The sequence below is a fragment of the Maniola hyperantus genome, chromosome 7 (assembly GCF_902806685.2).
Source record: "Maniola hyperantus chromosome 7, iAphHyp1.2, whole genome shotgun sequence".
NCBI classification, from domain to species: domain Eukaryota; kingdom Metazoa; phylum Arthropoda; class Insecta; order Lepidoptera; family Nymphalidae; genus Maniola; species Maniola hyperantus.
The window spans coordinates 11,017,931-11,039,575 of record NC_048542.1 but is presented as its reverse complement, the minus strand read 5'-3'; the positions used below and the strand labels follow the sequence as shown (position 1 = coordinate 11,039,575).

The following is a 21,645-nucleotide window of genomic DNA, read 5'->3' as shown; positions in this document are numbered from 1 at the left end:
TTTGAAATTTTTGTGTGAGTTCTTTCTCAAAAAAAAACTTGAGATTTTTCATGCTAGAAACGTAAAACTCGTAGACCTTCTTTGAAAAATCCTGTTAGGATAATAAAATAAAATAAATAAAATAAAACGTTTATTTTTCAATCATATAGTTACACACATACATGGGTTTGATCTTGAACAATTAGTGCTTAATAATAAATTATACTCCTAAAGGGGTAAAATAGGGCTTGGTTCGACATTTGCGTAGTCCAAGCGGACGAAGTCGCGGGCAGCAGGCAGAAGTCTAAATTCCGGAACTTAGATTCCAATGGAAAAACTTGTAGCAATTGACTTGCTGCGGTGTAAGTAACTAGCCAGACCTGAATTTTGAAAGTTTTATTGCTAGTGGACACTTGGCATAAAGTAAAACAATGGGACGCGTTGTGGAGACACTACATTTGCACTAACAATCGCACGCCTCCGAAGCGGGGACTCACTTTAGTTTTATTGTTTGACCCAACCCTCTTCTAGAAACTATGCTATAAGGCTAATATAAAAAAAAACTTGTTGCATTTTTCGCATTGTGTTGTTCCAAAAACTCTTCGTTGTTATTTTAATCTAATGCCAACTTATCCATATCCTTAATCCATATCCATACTAATAATTAGTCCTGTCAGTCCTGTCTATCTGTATGTCTGCCTGACTTTCTGTCTGCTAGCTTTTCCGGAAAAACTTCTTTGGTACTTAGCGAGTTATATGACGATTCACGTGACTCGACAAAGCCAACAAAGCTTCTACCAACTAAAAACTACAAAATGATACAAATCTTCAAATCACTTCCTGATTCTGTATTGCAAATACGATCCAAAATGATTCCAAACCTCAAGCCTTTGGCTGTATAATATAATCTTGTCACCGGATAAGTGCCTACTTATATCGTCAGCTAAGTAGACGAAAGACTTCAAACGGGTCTAAAAAATCCACGATATAGTCCATACAAAATGACTCCTCACGCGCCAATTTAACTCCATTGGTCATAGTTTCATGTCGAAAGTACGATTCACTTTTAAAATAAGGATTAAAATTGTACTTTAGACATGAAATTTGACACAAAAAGTTAAAAAGGCGCGTGAAGAGTAAAATTTTTCGCGATATACTTAGTTAATTTTTATAAAGTAACTCTGTGTGGTATGGTATTAACCATCAAATCCTGAATTGAGAGACACAATGCAGATTGGTAAAAATAATGAATCATGTGATTTTTTGAATAATTTTAACAAATCATCGCACACCTTAGCATGGTAGCTTGACTTGCAGTGTACAGAAACCTGATGTGCGACTGCAATGGAAAGGGGGACCAAATGGGGGGATAAAAGGAGCCGATACCCCAGTGATACCTGGACAGACAGATCAATTATGCAGATATAACAGGACCGTGGGTTTATGTTTAATATTAAATGGAATTCGAAATTTTCTTTCAAGTTTTTTTTATGTTTTTGTAGTTTGTAGTCTGTGTTTATGTTTCAATGGTATTTCTGGACTGTTAATAATAATTATTAAAAATAATTTTGATAAAACAAGCTAAAGAGCGCGAGATTTTATGAATTCCTGTGAGAGTTAAATAATAGATAGAGTAAAAATAATAAAAAGTACATATTCTATGACCATAATGTCCATTTCCAGGATGCAGTGCAAATTATTTCTCAACCAAATTTATGATAATATTATGACTTTTGAATTTTCTTGTAACTGCTTTTTTATGATACAAATTTAATTATGCCATTTTTTATGATTTCTTACCCGAAGGGTGCCAACGGAACCCTTTTACTAAGACAAAGAAAATTGCCACCATAAAATTAAAAAAAAAAAAGTTTTATTTCTTGTACGATGGTACGGTATCCTTTCTACAGTGCGAGTCCGACTCGCACTTGACCAATTTTTTACATACTTTGATATCAGTAGGTATCGCATAAAATTAGGTCCCTGGGCCCTGTTAGTGTTACTAATAGGATAAGCGAATAAAAACGCGGCGCTTCACTCCTCTCTCGAGAACTCAATACGAAACTCGTTTGAAGTCCATTTCCGTCGACTCATCGTTGAAGTGAAGTTATTTATCATCTGTACGGATAGTAAAAGATTTTCAGACTAAGGATTATTATAGGTAGGTACCTACTTGTAATAATCCTAGTCTGATGCTTCTTCATCACCTTTACGTACATGGTATACATTACACGTAGTTACATCGTTGTTATATTTTTATTGTTTTGGTTTTGGTGTACAATCAGTACCTACCCTTATTATAAATGCGAAAGTGTGTTTGTTTGTTGGTTTGTTCTTCAATCACGTTGCAACGGAGCAACCGATTGTCGTGATTTTTTGCATGGGTATAGCCGTGGAGAGTGACTTGGGAGTAGCCCAGAAAAACAAAGAGTTCCCACGGGGTTTTTAAAAACCTGAATCCACGCGGACGAAGTCGCAGATATCAGCAAGCTTATAATACGGGTACTGATTCCAATGAGTAGAATGATTTTATTCTGTGACTGAACTCAATACGAAACTCGTTTGAAGCCCATTTCCGTAGTCCCATCGTCGTTGAAGAAGTTATTTATCATCTGAGCGCTTGAGATAGCGGAGATTTAAAACAACTCGACGTCTCTCGGGGATGATATTGAATTACCCCTCTGTTTCTGTTACCCCATTGCTAGAAGGGTAGGTAATGTTTAGAGTTTAACGAGATTTATTTATATGTTTAAATTTCTGAGACAAATGTAAATAAAATACAACTGTGAGAGTTTTTCAGCCTATTATACATTTTTGAACCTATTAGTTAGGCTACCTCGGTTAAATGTTTTGCTTTGTTTTCAAAATTAATGCTGTTGTCATTTTATTGTTTGTATTTCTTTCACGCAGCTCTAACTTTTCGGAGTTATGTGCGTTTTTAAGTAATTAAAATATCACTTGCTCTAACGGTGAAGAAAACCATCGTGAGAAAACCTGCATGCCTGAGAGTTCTCCATAATGTTCTCAAATGTGTGTGAAGTCTGCCAATCCGCACTTGGCCAGCTTGGTAGATTATGGCCAAAACCCTTCTCACTCTGAGAGGAGACCTGTGCTCTGTAGTGAGCCGGTGATGGGTTGATCATGATGACGATGAACGAAGATTTTATTCATATTTAATTTTAATCGAACGTCTTTTAAGGACGATATTAAATCACCTTTTCAACCAATTGCAGAACGGAATCTATTAAGTATTTATTTATTCCGTGAGTGAACTCAATAAGAAACACGTAAAGCATTTTCATTGACTGTTGTTGTTGATGAAACATCCATTGTTGATGCAAAGATATTTATAATTTAAATTGTTGAAATGGCTGAGATTTAAGGCCTGGCCAAAATATACCGCGGCGGTGCGACGATAGTAAGACTGAACGTTAAACGTGGGTGGGGTATGGGTGGATTTATCTTACACTGGATAGTTGTGCTCAGTCCTTTTATCCATTCTAAAACACCGTAGCCTAGGGTGTAGGTATAGTGTATACTCGGGATTCACCCTGGACTAAAAATAATGTATACATTCCGTTAATACATCTTGTTGGCTGAGGTAGATTAGATGGACCACGTTTCCGAGTATACACTTAAGTCCCTAGGGTGGCTGTCTTAGAGTATAATATGATAGTTCATGAAGCAATTCATGAAGTAATTATTCATGCTTTACTGCCCTATCAGTGCCCGAGCATGCAAAATAAGCATTGCAACTATGTGTACTTTGCAGTGTGAGGTAATTCCTTGACATAAGAGCTTCAGCAAGCTGCCTTGAGATGTTTTCGTCACACGTTGTGCTTGCCCAAGCCTTTAAAGCGATTCGTTCGAGTTTAAGGATAACATTGAATTACCCTTTTTCCTGATTCCAAGATGTCTTTTCTGTGTGTGTAAATATTTTACGTACGTAGGTATATCGACGCAGTTCAATTAATGTCAAATTTTTCTTCAGAGAATTTGGTCTATTGTCGAGTTTTTTTTAAAAATAGAGATAGCGAGCAAACGAGCAGGCGGGACACCTGATGTTAGGGTGATTACCGCAGCCCATGAACATTTGCAGCACCAAAGGAACTGCCGATGCGTTACCGGCCTTTTAGAGATTTGTTGGTCCGCCCCTTGAAAACCGATTTAAGGCCGAGAGCCGGTTAGTTTGGGATCGTCCACAAGTCGGATAGCCCAAGTTTGCAGAGTGCTCCAGTCAATAATTATTGATTTGCGTGCGGACAGTAGGTACAGTGGTGCATCAAAGAATATTAACTATTGCCAAAGAGTAAGTAAGTAATACAATAACTTACATTGCTTAACAATGCTTAACAATACCTAATTTAAAAATTTGATTTAAAAACCTGACTGTGGATTACAATGCTTCTTTTTCAGCCTGCACACTAAGCGCATAAAATCCACCATTTTGATTTTTTAAGAATTTTAAGACGCTTGCGCCATCAAGACGAATCTAATGACGTACCATTGATCAAATAGGTGGAGCAGTTGAGCCGTTGAGTACCTACGTTGGGAACGGACATACAGGTTAAACACATAACCCTCCCAAAGCTTCGTTACGGTCGAGTAAATATAACAAAAATTATTATCATCTAGTGAACATTCCAGCTTTTTATTAAAGCATTTTATTAAAGCAAAAAATCATCAAATAAGGCAATACCGTTTTGTTTTACGAACGAATAGAAATCGCTAAGCAAGCAATTTCGAGATTAAATTCTTCCAATCCGGGTCGCGGAGACATAAAAACTGTGCCATCGAAGCAAAATTCCCCTACCAAGGGTTGTTTTACAATTTACCTACCCTCATCAACTATAGACATCCACTGATCGACATTGTAGGGTTTTTATGGCCCTGCTATTGCCACTTCAGCTTTGCAATCTGCTGTTCGATTGCAGGAAAACTGCATCAATCATTATTACAATCACAATCGTTGTGGTTGGCTGAATTTATGGTATACTTGTTGCAACAATACATTGCAGCCAATAGTGAGCGAGCATCAACCAATCAGAGGTGATTGCGATCGTGACATTGTAGCTGCCATTCTACCGCAATCGAGCCGCTGCTAAGCTATGTCTGGTTCTCCTTCTCTCTTATATTATCACGTAGAGAAACTCCAAGCGTTGCTCTTACTGTCGCCCGCTGAGTGACTGAGGTTTCTTATGAGGCCATAGTTAGCGACCATGTCTCGGATCCATATTAATATTATGTCATCACTCATCACTATACATTTATTTATCATTTACATCAATCTTATCTTGACATCAATGTACGAGTTTTCACAAAAAAGTACATTGTTTTAAAATAATATATTTTAAACTTATAATTATATCAATCATCAATCAATCAATCAATCAATACTTATAATAAAACTGTAACAGGTCAAATTCTGTACATGGAAGATATTTTGAAATTTTTTTTTCGAGGGCACTCTATAATCGATACTGAACCCAAAACTGTAATTTTTTTCATTTTTGTCTGTCTGTCTGTCTGTCTGTATCACGGCCGCGCATCACGCTGAAACTACTGAATGGATTCCAATGAAACTTGGTACGATTTGAGGTCATACTATGAGGAAGAATATAGGATACTTTTTATCCCGAAATTCAGCATGGTTCCCGTAGGAGAGGGGACGAAAGTTAAAATGTATACGGAGTTGTAATTCATTAACGCGTAGTCCGATTTCATTCATTCTTTTTTTGTTAGAAAGGGGATATTTTAAAGATTGTTTCGTAAATATTTCAAGGTCATCGGTTTTTAACCGACTGTCAAAAAGGAGGTGGTTCTTTTTTCTACATCGATTTTTTCGAGGTTTCTGGACCGATTTGCAAATATATTTTTTTAATCAACAAAAAAAGTTTACGTCGTGGTCACGTAAAAAATTCTGGATTCAACTCCTTAATCCTGATGCTGCAGGGTTACTGCCCGCCTGAGTTATCAAGATTCAGGAAGTGTTCATAGTGAATTCATATTGTAGGTACCAAGCAACGACAACAATCCCGAAAAATCAAAGAGTTCCCGCGGGATTTTAAAAAACGTAAATCCACGCGGACGAAGTCGCAGGAATCAGCTAGTATAAATATATAATTATAAGTTTAAAATATATCATCATGATCAACCTTGATCAACCCATTACCAGCCCACAACCAAACACAGGTCTCCTTTCAAAGTAAGAATGGTGGCCCAATGCGGATTGGTAGACTTCACACACCTTTGAGAACTTGAAGTACCTTCAGGCATGCAGGTTTCCTCACGATCTTTTCCTTCACCGTTAAAGCAAGCGCTGTTCAATTGTTTTTAATAAAAACGCACATAACTTTTAAAAGTTAGAGGTGCGTGCCCGGGATCGAATCCCCGACTTCCCAATAAGAAGGCAGATGTCTTAAACACTAGGCTATCACCACTTAAAATATATAGTGTATTTACACATTAGGTATAAAATGTTAAAAAGATATTTTTTAATTTTGAATGAAAATGATATTTTCAAATTTCAATCAATATTATTATTGACTGAGTTCCATTTCTAGAAATTGATTTGCATATCCTATTTAGTACCGAATAAAAATATTATTTGATCCTGTTTCTCTATCAAGGGTGTCAAAGGATGATAATAGAGTGTTTATAGTAGGGGACTTTGAACCCCTAACATCGGAAAGAAATTTATCGACTTTCCATCAGACGAGTCTAGAAATATTGTACAAGATGGTTTATTATCCGGAAAATGTGATGGAGATTAACGTCGAACTTTTAATAAAATTGCTCTGTGCAATTAGTTTGTAATGAACAGGGATGATTACGAGTTTTATAATGAAGGACGGTAGAACACATCATTTGAGAATGAACAGGAAGAGCTAAATAGTCCAGCTGCGCGATGGCGGGAGAGTGACAGCTACAATGTCTCGATCGCAATCATCTCTGATTGGTTAACGCTCGCTCACTATTGGCTACAATGCATTGTTGCAACAAGAATCGCACAATCAGAACAATTGAGATTGTCATAAATAATAATGATTGATGCAGGTTTTAGACCATTGCCCTACTGGCATCACTTTTTCGTTTGACGAATGGCATCGTACTAAGATGACGATTATTAAGAGATGACGATTGAAAAATTACCTAATTACCATTTCCGATTAAAAATAAAAAATCTAGATATTTGAAGGAGTTTTCGAAAATTTTCTATCGATGAAATTGTATGCAATCGTGTTTTTATTTCAAGATGAATTTATTTAAGACCCAAAAAGCACAATTATTGAAACTTTGTTGTATTTTTTATGGTTTTTAGGGTTCCGTACCTCGAAAAAAAAACGGAACCCTTATAGGATCACTTTGTTGTCTGTCTGTCTGTCTGTCGGTCTGTGTGTCTGTCGGACCGTCAAGAAACCTACAGGGTACCTAGTACCTACTTTCCGTTGACCTAGAATTATGAAATTTGGCAGGTAGGTAGGTCTTATAGCAGACATAAGGGGAAAAATCTGAAAACCGTGAATTTGTGGTTACATTGCACAAAAAAAAATTAAATTGTGGTCATAATTGTGGTAATTAGTATTTTCAATTTTTGATGTAAGATAATTATATCAAGCGGGGTATCATATGAAGGGCTTCACTTGTGCATTCTAAAACAGCACAGCATTTTTATTTATTTTTATGCATCATAGCATTTGAATTATCGTGCAACATGTCGAAAAATACGACTGTAGATACGGAACCCTCGTTGCGCGAGCCTGACTCGCACTTGGCCGGTTTTTTTTACCAAAGGTCACAGATTAGGTAGGTACATAGGCAGATATAATTATATACAGTGTTTCATTAATTCCCTTTTTCATACCATGAAAGAGGAGTTGGTTAGAAGAGTTTTTTTTAAATCTGTTATTTTGTAAGGAGCTTTTACAGATAATCTATATGCCAGCCCCATCGTTACAAACTAAATTAAAAACAAACTACATAATTAAACCTAAAACTATATCAATTTGAGAGAATCACTAACAAATTTATACACTTTCATTGCCGAAATGCTTGAAGGTTTGTTCAGGGTTAGAAGAGTTATTCACGATAATTTCGTTATTTTGCCTGAATACCTAATTATTCCACCATCACTTTAGTACACAAACGCGAAAATAAGCTCTTTATTTCATAACCAAATATACCATCACGTTGCACTCACAATCCTATTATAGCCTTCATATTTCAGATAACTGTCGAAAAGTTAATGTGGAAATTACAGTAAATACTAACTATTAAGGTGCGCTTATGAAAACTTTGTTATAAAAGTATTACTTAACAGACAGACACACTTTCGCATTTATAATATTAGTATGGATAATATAATCACTGTAACGACGTAATTTATTGGAATCGTGATTATAATATTTTAATATTACACAAAAAAATTCAAACAGTTTTTTTCATGGTGATTAACTGATAACAGAACCGCAAGCAATACCTATAAAATATAGCACCTATTTATAAACAAACTGAATACATACGCGCGGTACGTCTGTGATAAGAGGGAATCACTCGCACTAATTTGCAATAGTTAGGGTTGACTCTAGACTATAAGACGTACCTACCTGCCAAATTTCATGATTCTAGGTCAATGAAAAGTATCCTGTAGTTTTTTTGACAGACAGACAACAAAGTGATCCTATACCTAAGGGTTCCGTTTTTCCGTTCCGTTCCGTTCCGTTCCGTTTTTCCTTTTGAGGTACGGAACCCTAAAAAGGACTCCGGATGGGTTCGAAACTAGTTGGGCTAACGTCGACGAAATACGTGAGTAAAGCCGTTTTGTCATACATGTATTATAAGTATGAGTCTTGATTCAAAATTTTATTATGCTTATGAAAAAATCGTAGGTATTTTTCCTATGTTCTGGTCGTCTAGGAATTTGGTACGATTGAGTAATATTTGAGCAGACGCGTAATCTAGTGTATATTTCAGTAAATTCTGCTGGTAAAGCAATGTTGACCCAAGTAAGTAGCGATTAGTCGATAGACTTAAGAAGTCCGTATTTTTTGGCTTTTTGTTTTCTCTGTGACTCCGTACCCGTTGTACAAGATTTTACGTCTCACCAAACGAAACCAAATTCGAGAGTCGAAATACTTCCGCGTTACAGTAAAATGGACCTAAACAGCCTTGAATTGAAGTCAAATATTCAATGCCGCTGATTTTTATTTCGCAATGTTTCCGCTTGGAGCGCTGGCTGTAGATGTGTAGACAAACTTGAGCTTTAAAACAGGGCATTTAAGATCCAGTTTACTGTAACGCGCAAGTATTTCGACTCTCGAATTTGGGTTTCGTTTGGTGAGACGTAAAATCTTGTACTACGGGTACCGAGCATTTCGGCGTTAAAATTTGTAACTTATTATTTGTGAACTAGCTTATGCCCACGACTTCGTCGGCGTGGACATCACAAATTGCAGATCCCTATTGTACCCTTTTAGGAGTTGAATTTTCGAAAATCCTTTATTAGCGGAAAATAGCTTTTCCTTTTATTATATTTAAAATAGAGGATGCCCGCGACTTCATCTGCGTGGATTTAGATTTTTAAAAATCCCGTGGGAACCCTTTGATTTTTCGAGATAAAAAATGTCCTTCCCTTGGATGCAAGCTATATTTGTACCAAATTTCGTTGAAATCGGTTGAGCGAATGGGCCGTGAAAGGCCAGCAGACAGACAGACAGATACACTTTCCTATTTATAATACTAAATACATAGTCAGTATGGATTGTAGAATCAATTTTGTCAAAAAACCATAAATCGTACAAATTGTTAAAACCTTGATTACTCCTTGCAAAGTTTAAAGTTGGCAACCCTTGCCGTGTTGACCTCTCAGAGCCCAGAGGTCAAATGTTATAATAACAACTAGAGGGAGCGTTGTATTATCGGGGAATTCTTCGGACCCGTAAAATAGAAATAAAGATCTCTGGAAAAGACAGAATTAATAATTATTCAACTGTATAAAAAACCGGTCATTTGCGAGTCGGTATCACCCACGAAGAAATCCGTACCATCGTATAAAAAAGAACACTTTTTTGGATGTACCTAACGGATCGAATTTTTCCTTTAGGTACTTACTTATAGCATAACTATAAACGCCGTACTCAGAGTCGCTAATCGTTACTTAAGATTGAGTTAAAACGAGACAGATTTATGTGAGATATAGCTCTGTCTCGTTTTAAGTAAACTTAAGTAACGATTAAGTGACTCTGAGTACGCCTGTAAGACAGTGCTACCTGCCAATAGATTATACTAACCCTATAGGTTTTGATTCTACGGATTGACGGGTCTAAACAGACACGACAGACAGACAGACACGGACAGATAGACAACGAAGTGATCCTATAAGTCTTCCTTTTTAGGGTTCCGTACCTCAAAAGGAAAAACGGAACCCTTATAGGATCACTTTGTTGTCTGTCTGTCTGTCTGTCTGTCTGTCTGTCCGTCTGTCTGTCAAGAAACCTACAGGGTACTTCCCGTTGACCTAGAATCTTGAAATTTGGCAGGTAGGTAGATCTTATAGCTGACATTTGGGGAAAAATCTGAAAACCGTGAATTTAGGGTTAGATCACACAAAAAAAATTAATTGTGCTAATGAACTAATAATTAGTATTTTCAACTTTCGAAGTGAGTGACTATATCAAGTGGGTATTTTTATGCATCATAGTTTTTGAATTATCGTGCAAAATGTCGAAAAAATACGACTGTAGTAAGGAACCCTCATTGCGCGAGCCTGACTCGCACTTGGCCGGTTTTTGTCTCTGGAGAGACGGAACCTTATAAAGTACAAAGAAGAACATTACGAAATTTAATTAATGCTAAGCTAGTCAACTATACATGCTAAAAAAATTTGGTTGATGTACAGGAAAAATGAATAGGTAATTAAATTATTAAACAAAATTACATCAGAGCCTTATTCATAAATTCGACACGGTCGATTCAAAATTTATAATGAAAACCATTATAAACTTTAAACATATTATTATTATTGACGCATCTATAAGTACTTATCTGCGTTTGGAGCCGGGGAATTTCTGCTCTCGTGCATTTTAATATAAAACAGGGAAGATATGCCTAAGAAATCATTCTCAACTTGCTCTTAGCAATCAAAGTACTTACAAAGTATTAAACAAAACAAAATGTTTACTAAAATTGCCGTGTTTACCGTATTCTTGGCGGGAGTCAGTTGCATGAGCATACCATATGGAAGACCAGCGTTTTTCTTAGAAGATCAAGCAAATTTAATGAACGATGATTTTGAAGATCAGTATTTTAAATATCCTCAAGAATCTGTTTACCCTATTCACCACAATACAAGAGTTCGTCGCCAAGCTCGTGGTGTTGTGAATACAAACCCCGATGGTTCCACCAATATTATGGCTAAATTGCCTTTGGCTGGCAATGATAAGAATATTTTGAGTGGTATCGGTAGTATTGGTGGTTTGAAGGAGGGTGGTGGCTACGGTTCTGCTGCTGCTGGCTTGGCTTTAGACAATGTGTAAGTGTTTTAGTTAATTTGTTTAAGTTTGTACATATGACGTCATTTTATTGAGCAAGAGCTTCTATTTTTTTATACTATTGGAATTTTGCGGTATTATCTAGACTTTCATTTCATTGTTGTTATTCTGTAATGAGGGATTCATACACATAACTAAGTCATCCTGTACATTGGTTTTTCTAGGAATGAAGGCTTTTTCAAGGCTGTGTTGTAAATTAGATACAATTTATTTTTCAGTAATGGCCACGGTTTGAGTCTTACCGGCAAACACATCCCATCCTTCGGTGATCAGCTGACAGCAGCTGGAACGGCTAACCTTTTCCACAACGACAATCACGATCTGTCAGCCAATGCCTTCGCCACAAGGAGTTTCCCCAACAACCCAGTGATCCCCAACTTCAACACCTATGGTGGTGGCGTGGACTACATGTACAAGTAAGCACCTTTTTTTTTATATATGAATCAAAACTGCTAGCAAATTTTGATGCAGCCTAAGATGGAGAGCACCTAGAAGATGCCAATTTACTCTTAATTTTAAGCAACTTTTATTAAACTAAAGAAAAAAATTTAACAGTTCGTGAAGTTGTTACACAGCAACTGGTGCAGTTATTCAAAATGTTTTATATCATGATGTCTGTGAGGGTTTTGCTTTTTAAGATTGCCGTGGGAACAACAATTTTTCGGTACAGAAAACTGCTAGGTCCGTATCCAAGGTATCTCTGTGCCAAATTTCGTCAAGATTAGTTCAGCGATCGAAACGTGTAAAATCACAGACAGATAGCTGATACACATAAAGACATAGTCTTTTGCATTTATCTAAATATATAAAAGGAAAAGGTGACTGACTGACTAACTGACTGACTGACTGACTGATTGACTGATCTATCAACGCACAGCTCAAACTACTGGACGGATCGGGCTGAAATTTTGCATGCAGATAGCTATTATGACGTAGGCATCCGCTAAGAAAGGGTTTTTGAAAATTCAACCCCTAAGGGAGTGAAATAGGGGTTTGAAATTTGTGTAGTCCACGCGGACGAAGTCGCGAGCATAAGCTAGTAATAAAAATAAAAATAGAGGATGCGTCATTCTTATGTGCGATTTATTTTTCTTTCAGCAACAAAGTTGGTGCATCTCTTGGCATGGCACATACTGATCTCTTTGATCGTACAGACTACTCAGCTATGGGCAAAATGAATCTCTTCCGTAACCCTACATCTTCATTAGACTTCAATGCCGGAGTCTCTAAATCCATATCGCCATACATGCCTAGTCAGTCATGGCAACCATCAGCTGGACTATCTTTTAGCAAATATTTTTAGATCTATCTCACAAGACCAAATATTTATGTGTAATGTTCTTCAGAATTATCTGATTCCTTTAATTTATTTAACATGCAATATGAGCATTTTCGTCAATAATAATAATAACGTACTTAATCTCTTTATTGCATTTGTCATGCCAAAGTTTAGTTACATTCTCAGTCAACTCGTCTCCAAGATCTTGTAATTATACGTCTGTAATCTAAGGCCATTATTGTTAGAATGAAGTATTACGCCTAATAAGATATTAATTAAATTACTCTTGAAATAATACATTGTTTTGTTTCTCTTTGCATTATTACTCCTTTTTATTAAGGTAATGAATGTATCTCGAGGACCAATAAATTTCAGTTGTAACAACGGCTGTAAAACGAATCTGTGACAGAAACAATAACGTTTACAAAATAAAGTCGTGGGTCAAAGCCATTTGGCATACAGCGTTGTTGATGTAGATGAACTGGCTCAAAGGGACCTCTTTGACTTTTTGTTTAAGTTAATTTGTACTTTTTGAATTGCTGAATTTGTTATTTCCTTTACATAATTTGTTTAGTTGGTACATTTTAGTTTGCCAGTTTAATTACAATTCTTCATAATTTACTGTACTTCTGTTAAGTACCTAACTGTTGTGTATATGTTAATTTTTTCTTAAATATTTTAGGCTATTTCATTTTGCCTATTGATATTTTGAAACCGGTTTATTATATTTTTAAAAAATAAGCCGATTAACTCGAAAAAACATAATATTTAAGTTTACCTCTAATAGCAAAGCTAAAGCTAAGGAGTTATTTGATCTACCTAGTCTCTTTTTTTGTATCTAACGTTTATAACGTTTTTGACAGCAAAAAAAGCTTAGTGAATTGAAATTTTCCCGTTGTCTACAAACTGTTTTTATGGATAAAAATAAACCTTACTCTTTTACACTACATTAAAGTTAGCTCGTGTTTTAATTATTATAAAAACATTAAGTATATACCTATTGCTGATAACGTACTTAGACGGCGGGATAAACAACTTGAAAAAATATCCCTAGACGTGAAAATTCCTGGGATTTTATTTTATAAAACGGGCCAAGAGCAAGCAGACAGTGATAGTTAAGTGCTTAATGTATCCGAAGAGGCCGTCGTGCGCCGGGAAATTGAAATTGCTTAAGCTGTAGTTTCCATGCGACGACTTTCCTGTTGCTTCTTACATGAGAAGTTTTACTTCAGCTTCGCATCAACATCACCATCAACCGATAGACGTCCACTGCTGCAAATGTCTCTTGTAGGTACCCCACACGCCTCGCTCTTGCGCCGCCTGAATCCAGCGGCTGAAACATTTCGAGTTTCGCATGATCTGACGTAAATCCGTACCGTGTGTAGATATTCTGAAATCCGACCTCAAGCTGTGCGCATACTGCGGTCGGAGTGACTGAAGCAATTCAATCACATCGGCCTGACCGGATGGACTGAACGGATAGTGTATGACGCGTCTTAGGACTCCGTACTCGAAGGGTACCAACGAGACCCTACTATTAAGCTCCTACTGTCCATCCATCTATCTGTCCGTCAGCGGGTTGTATCTCATCTACCGTAGGTAACAGGTACAAAGTTAAAATGTTCATAGAGCGTATTTCCGCTATAACAACAAATAATACAAATGTCAAAATGGCCGCCATGCAAATGAAATAAATATAAAAAGTGTTATTTCTTATACGATGGTAGCTACTAGCTACGAAACAATTCTTGTGCGAGTCCAACTCGCACTTAAGCATTTACAATCATTTTCTTAAACTTTTAGAGCACCTTAGCCTCCTGGAGCCTCTCTGACACAGCGCTCACCACTGTCACCAGGCTCTATAAGTGGAAGTTCCCAGATTCAATTCCCAGCAGGGGCAATTTAGGAAGTTTACTTTTAATTTCTTAATTGTCTCAGGTCTGGTCTGGTGGCCTCGGAAGTGGCTAGTTACCACCCTACCGGTAAAGGTAGAAACCAATAAGGTTAGTTAAGCCAAGTTAGCCCGCTTTCATCTAAGACTGCATCATCACTTAGCACCAGGTGAGATTGCAGTCAAGGGCTAACTTGTAATGCAATAAAAAATGCTTAGAACATAATCTAAATATATAAAAGGAAAAGGTGACTGACTGACTGACTGGCTGACTGACTGACTGACTGGCTGACTGACTGACTGACTGATCTATCAACGCACAGCGCAAACTACTAGACGGATCGGACTGAAATTTGGCATGCAGATAGCTATTATGACGTAGGCATCCGCTAAGAAAGTATTTTTGAAAATTCAACCCCTAAGGGGGTGAAATAGGGGTTTGAAATTTGTGTAGTCCATGGGGACGAAGTCGCGAGCATAAGCTAGTATCTTCTAAGCTTCTTAATAGATTTCAATGCAGTTTTCACCATAACTTTACGAGAAAGATTTACATGTTAATTTTAAAAGTTAAAAAAATTAAAACGCTACAGCGAAACCGTTCCCTAATCAAAGTCTACTTTATGAGAGTTATTCAGTTTTAATATTTTGCCTGCGAAATAAGCTCTAATGGCGAACGTTTATGATAAAGGCTTTCATTATAGACTACGTCATGCGTTATAATAAGAGTCCTTTTAAAATAAAAACCTTGTTGATGCCGGCATATCAAACATTAGAGCTTCCGAAGAAAATTCGACATACCTACTTAAATAATTCAACTTTACGATATAAAAGCGGTAAAAAAGCGGATAATTTTAAGAATCACCTTTACTCTGGTATAACAGTGACGTAACCACTAGGCTATCACGGCTTTCAGTACGAAACTCTAAAAATCATGAGATATATACAGGGTGCAACCAGAACGCTAGCAAAAACTTAGCGTTATTGTTATACTACCTAAACACAATCCAATACCAATAACCATTTGCCTCGTTTTGTCCTTTTAGTGATCAAGAATTTTTCAAACCCTCAATGTATAGCGTACAAATTTTTTTTTTTTTTTAAAGAATATTAGCCATGTTAAATGACTAATATTCCCCTTTCCTCTCCAACTAAGCGTCAAGCTTGTGCTAGGAGTAGGTACGACAATAGTGCAACGGGCGGGGTTTGAACCGTCGACCTTTCGGTTTTCAGTCCACACCTGAAACCCGTTGAGCCGTTGAGGCTGAAACCCGTTGAGCTATTGAGGCTGAAAATTCGGGTCAATGCTCCGCCTACGACGCGGCATTGACTCTGAGTGACCTACTTTCCCAACGTTCGTTGACCTCTAGCCTCAGTCAGATATTTTATTTGCAATTTATCGTAAACTTTTACAAAATTATGGGATGTTTTAAATAGTTTTTTTCACATTTTTTTGTGGTACCATATCAGTAATTATAGGTAGCGTTTTTGCTAGCGTTCTGGTTACACCCAGTATTGTGCTTCAGTTATAATGCTCGGGCCGCTGGATATATAATATTATCGTACACGAAACTCCTTCACCATCCTGAGTTTGTAAATTATTTCCACAATTTGCATCTACTTTTTCCCTGTACGTGATAATGTTACTGCTAATAAATATGTAAAGTCGCGAAAACAACGGAGCCAAGCCCATTAAATAAGAGGGAGTATTTTCATAACAAATTTCCCTTTTAGGCCCCAAGATCTGGTGAACACGTTCGAATATAAATTGACTTAAATTGAGTAGATTTACAAAATAAACGTCTTGCTCTACTTTGTTTAGGCTGAACGGTTGATTTCAATTTCAATTTCAAATTATATAATTGTTTAAAAAATGACTTGTACAATTTAACTCCTTAAAAATAATTCCCAATATTATGCTAGTTAACAATATTTGATGCTGCCAAAGGATGTGCTTAGACACTCGTACTAAAATAACTTGTGTTACGAGTGTCGTCGCCTTCCTCCGTACCTTGTTACATTATATTATAATATAATATAATGTAACAAGGTACGGAGGAAGGCGACGACACTCGTAACACAAGTTATTAGGGTTCCTTTTTAGGGTTCCGTAACTCAAAAGGAAAAAAGGGACCCTTATAGGGTAACTTTGTTGTCTGTCTGTCGTCCATCTGTCCGTCTGTCTGTCTGTCTGTCCGTCGTATCTGTCAAGAAAACCGATAGGGTACTTCCTTGAATTTAGCAGATAGGTAGGTCTCAAGCAAAGGAAAAAATCTGAAAACCATGAATTTGTGGTTAGGTACGTCACAAAAAAAATTTAAATGTGTTCATGAACTAATAATAATAATTAGTATTTTTAATTTTCAAATTAAGATAACTATATCAAGTGAGGTATCATATTATGAAAGGGCTTTAACTGCATATTTTAAAACCGATTTTCATTTATTTTTATGCATAATAGTTTTGATTCGTACAAAATGTTGAAAAAATACCGTTCCTCCCCCCTTATCTCCGAAATATACCCGTGGAAAAATCTGAAATATTTATGGCCAATAGATATTTATATTTATTTTATAGAAAAAATAAAACTAATGCTCTAACTATCATAGTTTTTTGATGTTAACAATAAACCTCTACAAACAAAGAATCACTTTTGGTAACGAACGTTATCAAAAGTGATTCTTACCGTTTTACTTCTTCTGTAGTATGGAACCATCAGTGCGTGAGTCGGCATGGTCGGTTTTTTTTTCTTTGGAGATACGGAACCCTAAAATAACAGATAGACCCATTTTTAATATTGGATATCAATTTAATCATGCAAAGCTAGGGCAGTTACAGGAAAATGTTAAAATATGCACTCCAAATTGAAAAGTTATAATGCCCATTGAATATGTGAATTGAATTTCACCCAATATGCCCGAATTAATCAATGTTTGATCACGTAATGGATTGTTTGAGCCAATGCATTATTTATGCTAATAACGAATCGATTGTGTCCAAATGTTTTGACCAACTATTGTTGTAGTTTGTTAACGATTATGATTAAGTAATTATTTCGGGACATACATAGCCAATGATTGTTCAGAAGTCATTACCTAATTTAAATTAAACTGGCTGGATCATGGCTAGTTGCGCACCCGTCTCCACATGGATGACTTCAATAGTAATAATTACTCTCATTTATTTACATATCTATTACCATCATAATCTCTATAATATAAAAATGAATCACTAAATGTGTTGCTCATCGCAAATCTCGAGAACAGCTGAACCGATTTCGCTAATTCTTTTTTTATAATATTCCTTGAAGTACGAGGATGGTTCTTACGGAGAGAAAAATTTAATTCAACCTCCCCTCAATTTTCAAACTCCACCCGAGCGAAGCCGGGGCAGGTCAGCTAGTTTAAAATAAAATGTTTACAAAAATTACCAAAAATAACAAAAAATAAAATGACAGAAACAACAAACAATAAAATAACAGAAAGAACAAAAATAAAGAAACAGCAACAAAGAAAAACATTAACTGAAAATTTGATAAGTAAAATGGGGTCCCACAGCCCACTAGCAGCGGGCTAAGGACCCAAGCTGCCAGTGGTCAGCGAGTGTGACGGACCTCCTCGGCCTCATAATCGTGCCGTCTCAAGAACCACTGCCTTCTGTATCTTATCTTATCCTTGATTCAACAGTTGCGTGATAGTTTCTTAAGATGTTGGTCGAAACTATTCGCAATATGACCATGGACTGATAGAACTATTGGTAGGCACAATAATAATAGCTGAGTCAAAGATTAGGCTATATTAACTATTTAGTTATTAATTTTATTTAAACAAACAAACAAACGTTAAGTAAAGGTATTCATAATTATCATCCAATCGCCCCACTCTCGGTAGGTCTCGTCTCAGAATGAGACGGATTACGGCCATAGTCCGCCGCGTTGGCCATGTATGGATTGGCAGACTTCACACAACCTTGAGAAAATTATGGATAACTCTCAGGCATGAAGGTTTCCTCACGATGTTTTCCTACTCCGTTAAAGCAAGTGATATAACTCCGAGAATGTGCGTGCCCAGGAGCGAACCTCTGACCTCCCGAATATAAGGTCGACGTCTACAACAACTAGGCTGTCACCGTTTCGGATAGGCAGATACATTTTCGCATTTATAATGTTAGTTTGGATCTGTCGAACTAAGCACACAATATATACCTAATCCATATTTGCTTTGAAATACAAACACTCGCCATGTGGGTAGCGCAGTGTCCTAGATTCAACTAGGTTCAGTCTATTTCACATGTTAGCATAGCATATGTAGAAAACTGCTTTTGAGCCTGGTGACCTATCTATATGAAAATAGTAGTATGGATGGAGTTATATAATGTGCGTTTTAAGTAATAAACAGTGAAGGAAAACATCGTCATCCTGAGAGTTCTCCATAATGTTCTCAAAGGTATGTGAAGTCTGCCAATTCGCCTTGGGCCAGCGTGGTAGACTATGACCAAAACCCTTCTCGCTCTGAGAGGAGACCCGTGCTCTGTAGTGAGCTGGTGATGATGGATTGTCCAAAAAGTACGCGACAGGTCGAGATGGCTATCGGGGTATGAGGCGGGGGAGACGCCCCGCACACCCGCACGTCATCCGCGGTCGCCCACACCGGGTTAGCGCAGGGGCTGTGCGGTTGTGCGGATCGTTTGTATTAGAAAAGCGAAACCGTACCTATTCGATTTTCGTATACTATTTTGGGATCAGGATTCTGGACGTTATAAAACACTTATAAAAGCATATCTATAACGTACCAACGTGCAGTATCTGGCAGTAAATTTGGGTACTCGCCAAATGTAGCACATACATTATGTTGACTCGGCAGTGCACGGGGAAATACCGTTTCCATTGACTGACGGCACGGTAGAGTGTAGCGAAACCAATATTATCCTATGCGGCACGGTTTATAATTTTATCTCTTGAGGTTAAAATAAAAAGATAACTAAATTAATTATTTATATACTACAAAAGGTTATTTCTAGTAGCTTTGTTGCATTCAGCGGTGTAATATGATTAGGTAGATAAATGTTTTGACTTTTGAAATTATCAGCATGACGCATTTCTCTGTAAAAGTAATTTAAAATTAGTTAACATTTTAAGTAAGTACAAAAAATATACATAATATAATAATAGTAAAAGTAATATGATATGTATAAAATGTTGATTATCTACTTACTAACTATATTGCAATTCTGCTCGGTGATTGCAATCGTGGTCGTGTACATATTCTTGATTCTTTGAAATTCCCACAGGGAGTCAAAGATTTACACACTAATTGAGCCGGTTCGGTGTAACTAATATTTTTACGGAAATATGTATGACACAGATAATTATGTATTTCTAGAAGGCGTCTACATTTTCATAAAGTTTGATCGATTAATTCAGATCTGTATGGAAAGCACTAGGGAGCATAGCGTAACTACCTATGTATTCTCTTTAAAAGTGATATTCAAAAATATGAAAACTGATTCTAAATTACTTATAAATTAAAACTAGGTATGTAACAATGGAGCCTGTCGCTTTATATACATAGTAAATACAGTTCTCCGGAGTGTAGTCTGTGATTGAAGCATGTTACATGTCCGGTGCGGGGCCATTTCCCCAAAATGCATGGATTTAGGTTACGTGCTGCCCGCTGCAGCTCTTTGTGCGTTGCGTCACAGTAGGAAACATCCGGTTAGGTAACATAGCCTTGAGCAAACTATCTATCTACCAGCTACCTAGGTGTAGGCGTGGTTTGATTGAAAGCGTATGTTTCGGGCCTTTTATACACACCCGAGTCCGTGCCCGAGTTTCGACCTTACCTTTAGGGTCTTGATGCACTCATCCGTGATTTGTCGGATCCGTGAAAAAATACGAATCGAATGTACGTATTTGTATGACGGCCACTTCGAAGAATCACGAATCCGAAACGAATACGGATGAGTGCACAAAGGTGTCACGAGCACTTACGCAATTTACTGCAATACCCAGCAATACCTGAAAATTTCAGCAATGCAATGTAAAATAACTGCTCCAGATTGCTCCACTTATTGCTCCAGATTTATCCATACATGTTGCAGGCGTAAGAAATTGCCCATGTAAAGGCACGAACGAATTTTAACTTTTACAATATTTTTCTACCATACCTAATTATTCTCTGAATAATTAAACTCAATTTTATCTCCATTCTCCAAACATTTCCGGAGTCTATTTCATTTCACTGGACGCAGTTCAAACAAGCAGATATCGAAATTGGGTCGAAAATTCCCAAGTGGTATGTATTTGTGTTTTAAAGTAAATAGCTCTGGTATTACTGGTATTGATAACTGTGGTCTCGCGGGAGATGTGTTTGCAAGGTTCATAATTTGAGCTCATTCCAGTGAGTATACTTAATTCTCTAGGTTGGTGTTGTTTAAATGGGGTAGCTTAATCATTTTGATTTTGAAACCATGAGTGTAAATAAAATTAAATAGGTACCTACTAACTGTGAAAGCTGTGATTGCCTAGTGGTTAGGACGTTCGCCTTCTAATCGGAGGTCGGGGGTTCGGGCACGCACCTCTAACTATTCGAAGTTATGTTCGTTTTAAGTAATTAAATATCACTAATTGCTTTAACGGAGTGGCCTACTTACGCAACGTTTGTTGACCTCTAGCTTCAGTCAGATGTTTTATTTGCAAATATATCGTAAACTTTTATAAAATTATAGCATTATTTTAATTTTTTTTTTCGCGTTTTTTTGTGGTATCCATATTATCAGTAATCATCAGTACTATCATCTGTCTTCGTTTTTGCCAGCGTTCTGGTTACATCCTCCATACAAATATTATAAATGCGAAAGTCTCTGTCTGTCTGTCTGTCTGCTAGCCTTTCACGGCCCATCCGTTCATCCGTATTTGACGAAATTTGTTACTAACAGATATAGCTTGCAAC

The 21,645-nt window shown here is 36.9% G+C and overlaps 1 protein-coding gene across 1 annotated transcript; it reads left to right on the top strand.

Moving 5' to 3' along the window:
* Window positions 1–11,092: 11,092 nt before the first annotated feature.
* On the top strand, window positions 11,093–13,102 carry LOC117983686 (attacin-like). Its single transcript, XM_034970308.2, has 3 exons — window positions 11,093–11,509; window positions 11,747–11,944; window positions 12,627–13,102. The coding sequence occupies exons 1-3, from the start codon at window positions 11,151–11,153 to the stop codon at window positions 12,829–12,831; spliced, it is 762 nt and encodes a 253-aa protein (XP_034826199.1). The 5' UTR covers window positions 11,093–11,150; the 3' UTR covers window positions 12,832–13,102.
* The last annotated feature ends 8,543 nt before the right edge of the window (window positions 13,103–21,645 follow it).